General features: G+C 43.3%; 1 protein-coding gene across 5 annotated transcripts in view; it reads right to left on the reverse strand.

Moving 5' to 3' along the window:
• The window catches only part of NUDT9 (nudix hydrolase 9), a 42,116-nt gene extending 35,679 nt beyond the window's left edge, over window positions 1-6,437 (reverse strand). Inside the window, exon 1 of one of the 5 annotated variants that reach the window (XM_023198092.3) lies at window positions 6,008-6,437. In XM_023198092.3, the coding sequence (XP_023053860.2) occupies window positions 6,008-6,114 (107 nt within the window). In that variant the 5' untranslated portion in view covers window positions 6,115-6,437. The remainder of the gene's footprint in view (window positions 1-6,007) is intronic. The other 4 variants (XM_023198093.2, XM_023198094.2, XM_026456694.1 and 1 more) reach the window with 4 other exon arrangements.
• Between the last annotated feature and the right edge of the window lie 3,686 nt (window positions 6,438-10,123).

Raw genomic sequence — 10,123 nt, forward strand, 5'->3', positions numbered from 1 at the left:
GACTTCCTCCTGGTCCATCTTCAGTGTATACAGTGTATATATGTACCTACTATTAGGTATCATACACAAGTTTCACTGCCCCAAAGGCAGTGAATTTTATGTGTACAATTCCATAATAGTTGATGCGTGTCATTATACATTTGTCCAAACCATAAAGTACGAGACTGAGAGTAAACCCTGATATAAACTACAGGACTTTGGGTGATAAAGCATCAATGTAGGTTCGATTTTAACAAACGTATGGCTCCATGGCTCTGTGGGGATGTTGACAATGCAGGAGGCTAAAGTCCTCTGTGCTACCCCAATTCATCCAACTCCTGATCTTTTTACTGTCTCCACAGTTACGCCTTCAAGAATGCCATATAGTTGGAATCATACAGCCTTCCTTCAGTTAATAATATGCATTTAAGATTCCTCCATCCATGTCTTTTCATGGTTTGATAGCTCATTTCTTCTTAGCACTAAATAGTATCCCATTGGCTGGATGTACCACAGTTTATTTACCCATTCACCTATTGAAGAACATCTTGGCTGCTTCTAAGTTTTGGCGGTCATGAATACAACTGCTGTAAACATCTGTGTGCAGGTTTTTGTGTGGACATAAATTTTCAGTTCATTTGGGTAAATACCAAAGAGTGTGACTGCTGAATTCTAAGTGTTGAGTTCTGTAAGAAACTGCCAAACTGTCAGTTGGATTTTTAACTGGTTTCATTCTTTCCTATTTTTGCGCGTCTACAGTTTTATGTACTATTCAAGCTGTTCTCTTTCATCACATTTAAAGACTCTGAAACAATTACTATTTCATTTTACACTCACTTTACATCTGCAAAGTGTTGTAAAACACACCAAAATCGGGAAACCCTAACCAATAAAGAAGGGAATATCCCCAGATGGGCTGAAAACTAGTGCAAGGTGAGCGAATATCTGATTTGTGACTAACTTTATTAAAAGCGGTAGGTTCATTCACTTCCATGCTGTGACGACTGTCTTGCTTCAGCTGCCACAGTTTAGGAAATGTACATAATGAATATTCTGAAAATAAAGAGTCCCTCACTCACCTTAAACTCATACTCAATAAAAAATAAATACATATATGAAACACATCTATCAAAATTAGAAAACAGACTTCAGGTGTTTTAAAAAGCAAAATTTTAACATATGGAACCCTAACCTCTAACTGAACTCTACTACAGAATGAGTTATGTTTCACGGTTTGGGAGTAGGGCAAGAAAAAAGTTAAGGCCATTAATTAAATACCCAACAGTAAACACTAATCCTGTTCCACTCCATCCCACTTAAGTACCAAAAATATTTAAATAACTTAAGGCTCTTTGTTCCCTGATTAAGCAATAAAATGTTTATGGAATTCCACCAACCTATCTACTTGACAAGACAGACTTACACACTGGATTATTTACCTTTCTAAAACAAATTTAATTGTGCAAGAAAAAGAGCAAAAATTCAGACTACACATCTTATCACATCAAAAAGTGTTAACACTGCTATCTAAATATGCTATTTAAATGTGATACACTAAAAGGTAACAGAAAAAAGAATACTTGTAATATACACACACACAGCCTAGACCTTTGTACTGTATTACTGAACAAGTGCAAGAAATATATTTGGCCTAGCAAATGGGAACTAAGTAATTGATAAAGTTCATTTACATGGCAAAAACCAGTTCTTAAAACTGGCAAACTTTAAAAAATGCAATACTGACATGGTGCTTTGAAATAAAGAAAATCTGCAACAATCATATTGTCATAACCACAGATAAATACATACAGTGATTACTATGTGCAAGACGCTGTTCTAAGCACTGTAAATTAACTCACTTGATCCTCACAACTGAGTTCAGTTACTTTTTTTTTCTTAACCTTTTTTTTTTTTTTTTGTGAGACAGGGCCTCACTCTATTACCCAGGCTGGCGTGCATTGGTAAAATCATGGCTCACTGCAGTCTCGACCTCCCAGGCTCAAGCAATCCTCCTGCCTCAGTCTCCTGAGTAGTTGGGACTACAGGCATGTGCTATCACACCTGGCTTTTTTTTTTTCTTTTTTTCTTTTGGTTTAGTTTTGTCTTTTTGTTGAGGGAGCGGTTTGGTAAATCAGGTAGGCTCAGAGACTCCCAATTTTGTTTATTTTTTGTAGAGATGGGGTCTCACTGTATGTTGCCCAGGCTGGTCTTGAACTCCTAGGCTCAAGCAATGTTCCTGCCTCGGACTTCCAAAGTGCTGAGATTACAGGTGTGAGCCTCCACACCAGGCCATATTATCTTTTTTCTTTTCTTTTTTTTTTTTAAAGAAATAAGAACATTAAGGCCAAGTGCGGTGGCTCACACCTGTAATCGCAGCACTTTGGGGGGCTGAGGCAGGAGGATCGCAAGGTCAGGAATTCGAGAACAGCATGGCCAACATAGTGAAACCCAGTCTCTACTAAAAATACAAAAAAATTAGCCAGGCATGGTAGCAGTCACCTATAATCCTAGCTACTCAGGAGGCTGAGGCAGGAGAATCACTTGAACCTGGGAGGCGGAAGTTGCAGAGAGCCAAGATTGCGCCACTGCACATCAGCCAGGGCGACAGTGCGAGACTCCGTCTCAAAAAAAAAAAAAGGAAATAAGAACATTAAGAACCAGAGAGGTAAATAAGTTTACCAAGGTCACACAACTGAGTAGAAATCAGGATCCAAACCTAGGCAAGCTGTCTTAGAATTCCAGGCTCTTAACACTATGCTTTACTATCTCTATTTCATTTTTAGTTCATTCATGTGTTTTACGTATTCACAGTAATAAAACAATGTTCTACATGCGTGTCCCCAGTAGATCCTTCCGGAAGATTTGTATGTTGTGCTATTTAAAAGCATTCACCACATCTTTGTAATATACTACTTTTTTTCTAGAAAACCTACACTTGATGACTGGGAGCAGTGTCTCACACCTATAATCCCAGCACTTTAGGAGGCCAAGGCAGGAGGATCACTGGAGCCCAATAGTTTGAGACCAGCCTGGGCAACATAGGGAGACCCACCTCTACAAAAAAAAATAAACAAATTTTTAATTAGTCAGGCATGGTAGTGCGCACTGGTAGTACCAGATACTCAGGATGCTGAGTTGGGATAATCATTTGAGCCTAGGAGGTTGAGACTGCAGTGAGTCATGATCACACCACTGCACTCCAGCCTAGATGACAGAGCAAGAAAAAAAGAAAAAACTTTCTAGTAATCACAAAAACTAAGTGCAAAACTGTCATTTTCTGGGTTTTTCCAAATTATCAAAGACTGGTAAAATTCTTTTTTTTTTTTTAAAGACAGGGTCTCGGCCAGGGGTGGGGGCTCACACCTGTAATCCCCAGCACTTTGGGAGGCAGAGGCGGAGAGATTACCTGAGGTCAGGAGTTTGAAACCAGCCTAGCCAACGTAGTGAAACCCCGTCTCTACTAAAAATATAAAACTTAGCCAGGCATGGTGACAGGCGCCTGTAATCCCAGCTACTTGAGAGGCTGGGGCAGGAGAATCGCTTGAACCTGGGAGGCAGAGGTTGCAGTGAGTGGAGATCGCGCCACTGCACTCCAGCCTGGGTGACAAGAGCAAGACTCCATATCAAAAACAAAAAAAATAGGAAAAGAACATTAGGGACAGGGTCTTGCTCTGTCACTCCGGCTGGAATGCAGTGATGGAATCACAGCTTACCACAGCCTCAAACTCAACTCCTGAGCTCAAGCAATCCTACTGATCACTTAGTAGTCTCTAAGCCTACTCTGCTCCTATGATAGTGAGGAGTACACATGCATGCCAACAGATCCAGTTAATTTATTTTTTTTTTTAAGAGACAAGGGTCTTGCTAAGTTGCCTAGACTGGTCTCAAACTCCTGGCCTCACACGATCCTCCTGCCTCAGCCTCCCAAAGCACTGGGATTACAGGTGTTAACCACGGTGCCTGGCTGTAAAACTCTTGTTTTTCTTGAGACATTGTATCACTCTGTCACCCAGAATGGAATGCAGTGGCATGATCTCAGCTCACCGCAACCTCCTACCTCCCCAGCTCAAGCTATTCTGCCATATTAGTTACCAGGTACATGGCACATTTGTTAACTGTTGGCTTTTTCTTTAAAGCCAGTACAGTCTCTGGTTCTGGATATACCTGCCTCATCTAGGGTTCCCAGAGTTATAAAAACGAAGAATAATTGCCAAGCAAGTTTACACTGTTCTGCTGGTATCTAACAAAAAAAGCATTAGAGATTTCCAGAGAGCACATACGTGTATTCCTTCCTTCCTCAAATCCCACTGGAAGAAAATAAAGATAAAGGGAAATAAAATCCATACCAGGAGAAGGAATAAATGCCACCAGTGAATGACAGATGTTAACCAACTTCAGGAAGATGAAAAGTAGTTGGAATATTGACCTTAAAACCAGAGTAGGACAAAGTAAATTTAAGACTATGCACCAAGGACAGGCGTGGTGGTTCACGACTGTAATCCCAGCAATTTGGGAGGCTGAGACGGGCAGATCACGAGGTCAGGAGTTCAAGACCAGATCAGCCTAACCAAGGTGTTGAAATCCCCCCTCTACTAAAAAATACAAAACAATTAGCCGGGAGTGGTGGCGCGCGTCTTTAGTCCCAGCTACTTAAGAGGTTGAGGAAGAAGAATCCCTTGAACCCAGGAGGCGGAGGTTGCAGTGAGCCGAGATCACACCACTGCGCTCCAGCCTGGGCGACAGAGTGAAACTCCGTCCAAAAAAAAAACCACCAAAGGATTAGGGGGAGATGCTATTCCTACAAACTGAGCAGAGTTAGAGGTTTCAAGCTTGAAGTCAGTGGGCCCAAAGGTCATAAATTGGCAGCGGGACAAAAACCATGGAAATCACTCAGTCCTCCTCCCTCCCCACTCTTCAAGCAAAAACTGCAAAATAGTTATGTTTGTCCCTAAAATAAAGTCAAAAGTTTTTTAGAAATGAAGGGGTAGGACCCCTACTGTGAATACTGCTGTTAAGAGTACACAGCAGAAACTTAGGCTTAATAATTTTACAGTTCACACTGAGGAAACAAAGTTAAACAGCCATACTCAGCGGAGAAGCTGCTCCTCCACTAATGTAAAGCTTGAAGCAAAAGGCAGGTTCCCGGCCTATCCGTCTGGTACCTGCTCACGTGCCCTCAACTGAAACCTTCCTATCTAGGCGACCTGGTACAAAGAGCCAAAAGTCAATTAGCGACCCGTGTACTGAAAACAAGACCTATTACTCACATTAACCAAAATATAGACAGATAACCAGTGCCCATCAGACGTGGGAGAAAAAGCAGCAGAAGGAAACAGGACGGACCAAAAAGACACAGAACTATTGCCCAACAGTAAACAGATTTAGGAAACAGATTTTTTTTTCTAATTATCATCTTTGTAGATTCAAGAGACTTTTAATATCTATAAAATAAATAAGAAAAGGCTGCTGCACCTAGGACCCTGTGTTTACTAACTCAAAGAATAAAAACTGGAGAAGAACAGGAGGAGGCGGCCTAAGACACCATAAATTCCTAAATTTATCCACAATAGACAAATTAAAAAAAAAAAAAGGAGGTAGATAGCAAATATATTATCTACCCTGGAAAGGGGGTGGGGGAATAGTGATTTCACTTTTCATTTTACATCATTTTCAAGCTGTTTTAACTATGTACATATATTAATTCTAACAACAATGTTTTAAGTAGTAACCATGGAAAAATGGCACAGGGCAACACCATCCCAAACAAGTGCTATTTAAACTCTCTCGTGATACTAACAATGATTTACGGAGGATGGCAAATTTCAAAATAAGAGGTCAAAAAGGGTCCGACGCCACTCGTTTCCCTCAAAAGGCAGATAAAACATTTTACAGCCTTTTTGAAAACTTGCATATGACTATAAAAACCCGGGAGACAAAGCAAAGCCTACAGAATACGCCGGAAATAAAGCTGGTTCCACCCCAATTCAAAGTCTAGGGCAAATGAGCCGGCAGTAGGAGGGCGGAATACCTGAACGCAGGGATGCCGCGGCAGACGGGGGACCTGACGGTCACAGAGGCCAAGGCCACAGAGAGAGACACTGCAGCTAAAGCCCTTCCCAGGAGGCGTCCGGCCATCAGCGCCCCGAGGGCGGCTTCACGATGCTAGGTTGCTCTTAGTTGGTGCCTCCACCTCCCCACAACCCACAGCTCCGAGTCCCGGCCCCCCGTATCTAGTGGGCACTAGGACCCGGCTGCCGTTGGGTTCCCGAACTGGAGTAGCTGTGCCTACCTATAAATCACAGATCAAAAGCCCTCCCACGCTAAGAGTCCGGGGCTTTACCCAGGCATCGAGAAAAATCCAAACCAGCACGTGACGCACAGCGCCAGCTACCGGGGGAACCGCAACCAAGGACGTCGTAACTTTCTCGCTGCGTAACGGCGCTTTACGGCCGCGCCGCAAAGCAAAGATCGTGCGTTGCCGGCTTCGTAGCGCTTTCGGTCTCCAACTTCCCAGACTTCCCAGTCTGCGCAGGCGTACTTGGAGCCGAAGGGAAATACCAAGAAAGTACCAGAGGAAAGGAAACGTCTGACAGACGAGGAACTGGAAGGGGAATAAGTGGGAAAGAAGCCAAGGGGTTTGAGAGAGACTTGTTGCCCTGGGTTTTGTTTGTTTGTTTGCTTGGTTTTTGAGACGAGAGTCTGGCTCTGTCGCCCAGGCTGCAGTGCAGGGGCGCGATGTCAGCTCGTTTCCGCCTCAACCTCCTGGGCTTAAAGCGAGTCTCCTGTCTCAGCCCCCGACGTAGCTGAGACTACAGGCACACACCGCCATACCTGGCTAATTTTTGTATGTTTTGTAGAGACAGATATTTGCCGTGTTGCCCAGGCTGGTCTCCAACTCTCAAGCTCAAACAATCCAACTGCCTGGGCCTCCTCACAGGCGCGAGCCAAGGCGCCTGGCCCTGCCCTGGTTTTTTAAGGCAGTAAGTTGTTGCGGAACCACGCGGGTCTTAGCCATATTTTGAATAGTACTTGATTATGGGAATGAAACCCCCTTTGCAAAATTATAACTGATTTGGGAGGCTGAGGCGGGATCACTTGCGGTCAGGAGTTCAAGACCAGCCTGGTCAACGTGGTGAAACCCCCTCGCTACTAAAAATACAAAACTTAGCTGGGCCTGGTGGCGCGCGCCTGTAGCCCCAGCTACTCAGGAGGCTGAAGCAGGAGAATCGCTTGAACCCGGGAGGCGGAGGTTGCAGCCAGCTGAGGTCACACCACTGCACTCCAGCCTGGGCGACCAGAGAAATTACGTCTCAAAAAAAAAAAAACCCCTCTACTCCCTGAATGCTCAGGGAGACTGATTTGAGTAATAAAAAACTCCGGTCTCCCACACAGCCGGCTCTGCCTGAATTACTTTTTCTCTATTGCAATTCCCCTGTCTTGATGAATCACCTCTGTCTAGGCAGCGGGAAAGGTGAACCCCTTGAGTGGTTACAGCAAGAGGAGATAGTGCAGAGACTCAGCCCTCGTATCTTGAAGCATTTCTCAGTTTTTTGTTTTTGTTTTTGCTTTTGCTTTCTTAACCAAGTTGTCTGCTCCAGTTGCTGGATTTCATTCACAAGGCTTTGCCAGGACCAGGTGTGGCCCTTGGAAACTCGTGGAGGAGAAAAGCTATGAAAATAGGCACACAACCTGGAGGAGGAACAGAGGGCAATACCCTTAATACTGGAGAAGAAACTCGAGAGGCAAAAATTAGCCAAACGGACGAACTGAAAGTTGGAAACCCAGATTGTCCAAAGCAGCTTGTAATCAGGCTTACCTCATTTATATTAGCTTATTGATGTGGCAAATATTTGACTTTTGCTTACATGAGCCACTGTTTCTGTGCGGTTCCAATACACCAACGTTACAAAACTTTGACCATCTTAAGAGCCAGATTAATCAAATTTTGACAACCATTGTTCTGAAAACTGCAGAACTCTTGACAGTATTGACTGTTCAAACCTTTACACGGTCCGCCTAGGTGTGTCTCAGATGCTGAGGCACGAAATAGAATTTAAAGCATTTACTTTAGCCAAAGTGAGGACAGCTGCCCAGAAGACCCAGACCCAAGTAACCTTGAATGTGAGCTCCCGTCCGCCTTCGTTACAATCAGGTTTTTAAAGGCAAAAAGGGGACAGGGAGTTGACTGATACAAAGTTGTAGAGAATTATTGCTTTGTAGAAATAGCATTGATTAGTGAATGGCTATATATTAAGCTATACGGTGGGAGTTACAGTGTCCAGTGTGCCATTATTAGGTTAATTGGTAGCTACTTGTGGCTGTAGCAAGCAGTTTAAAGAGATGAATACATAAGAAAGTGGGGAGTAGGATGTAATTGCTGTCTCATTTTAATGTCTCTCTGGGCCTGATAATTTTAAAGGATTCACCTTCCTCATATAAAAGTTCTTTTCTCAGCACTGAGAGACTTGATTATACTCTAGCATAACTTCCAGTAGCTTAAGGCCTTGTCCCTAGGCTGGTCCCAGACCCCATTAAAATGCTTCCCTGAAATCAAAACTCAATGCCTGGAGAATTTACTGTTTGTTCCAGCCAAAACTTGGTGATAGGCAGATAGGTCACTGAATCCCTTCTTAGAGCAGTTACCTTAGAATTCTTTCTCTACCCTTCCTGATGTAAGTCTACCACCCAAAACAGTTTCCTCAAAGACTTGGGAGCCATCTCCTTGAAATGCAAATATTCAGGGAGATAATTCACCCTATCTCCTGGTCCCTATAGGAGGCAGGTACCTTGCTTTAGCTAGCACCACTGCCTCCTATCATAAAGATAGAAGTTTGTTTCTCCTCTGGATACAAGCCAGTTAACAAACCCAAATGGCATAGTCACATCAATCAACAAACCACCGCCCCCCTCCCCGGCTGCTCGCCACCCCCTAAAACTTAAGATCATTTTGTGCCTTTCTCTGTTGCATACCTCAGCCTTTTGTTTCAGGGAAGTGTGGGGTTTGTTCATATTACACTCTCTTCCCTATTGGACTGCCATTACTGAATAAAGTCTGTCCTTACTGCTTTAACTAGTGTCCGGCTTCATTTATTTTGACTGCTATCTCAGGTTGAGAAGTAGTATTATTGAAATGTGCATTTTAAAGATAAATATCTGTACTTGGCTTCCTTTGGTCAGATAAACTTTGCTGTCAACGTTGTTAATCACTGCTTAAGTTGGAAATGTATTAGACCAGCTCTGTTCATCAAGTTCAGCGTTTCCAAAGTCTGCTGACAAATTAGTCAAGAGAGAGGACAGGAGAAAAGCAGTGAGTTACAAAGTCAACAAGCAAAGAAAGGGAGCAACAGAAAGTAGTTCTCACAGGAAGCTCCTCAGACCCTAGTCTTCTAACTCCACATTCCTTAAGGGGAGGCTAGTGTGAACTTAGTTTGATGAACCACACAACTGTGCAAACAAAACCAATTCCATGGCACTGAAACCAAATCGCAGTTAGCTGGGACAACCAGATCTCCTGGGTTCCTCCCTTCGGGGACGCATACTCCCATGTTTGCTAGGGTGTAGTGAGTGCATGTTCTGCAACCTGCTCTTGGGTAAAAAAAAAGAAATCTCGTTATTAAATTACCCACATCCTAAATTAGTTAAACAGATGTCATCAGAATTTAAGTAAGGAGAAGTAAGGACTTTTTTAAAATTTATGAAGCATGTACCAACTTCAAGGACATCTTACAATAGTTGGTGAGACAGGCCAATGACACTGAGAAATGAGAATTTTTAAATAGGAAAGTGACATATGTGATCATTGGAATTGATGGGTATGCTAAAAGTAAGAGTAATTCAGAATCTCAACTATTTCCCTGATATAGTTTGGATATTTGTCCCCCATAATCTCATGTTGAAATGTATTCCCCCGTGTTGGAGGTGGGGTCTGGTGGGAGGTGTTTGGGTCATGAGGGTGGATCCCTCATGGCTTGGTGCTGTCCTTGTGATAGTTCATGCGAGATCTGGTTATTTAAAGATGTATGACACCTCCCCCACCTCTTTCGGGCTCCCACTCTCACCAAAATGTCAGCTCCCCTTTGCCTTCCACCATGATTGTAAGCTTTCTCAGGCCTCACCAGGAGCCAAGCAGATGCCCAGCACCATG

The sequence above is a fragment of the Piliocolobus tephrosceles genome, chromosome 3 (assembly GCF_002776525.5).
Source record: "Piliocolobus tephrosceles isolate RC106 chromosome 3, ASM277652v3, whole genome shotgun sequence".
NCBI classification, from domain to species: Eukaryota; Metazoa; Chordata; class Mammalia; order Primates; family Cercopithecidae; genus Piliocolobus; species Piliocolobus tephrosceles.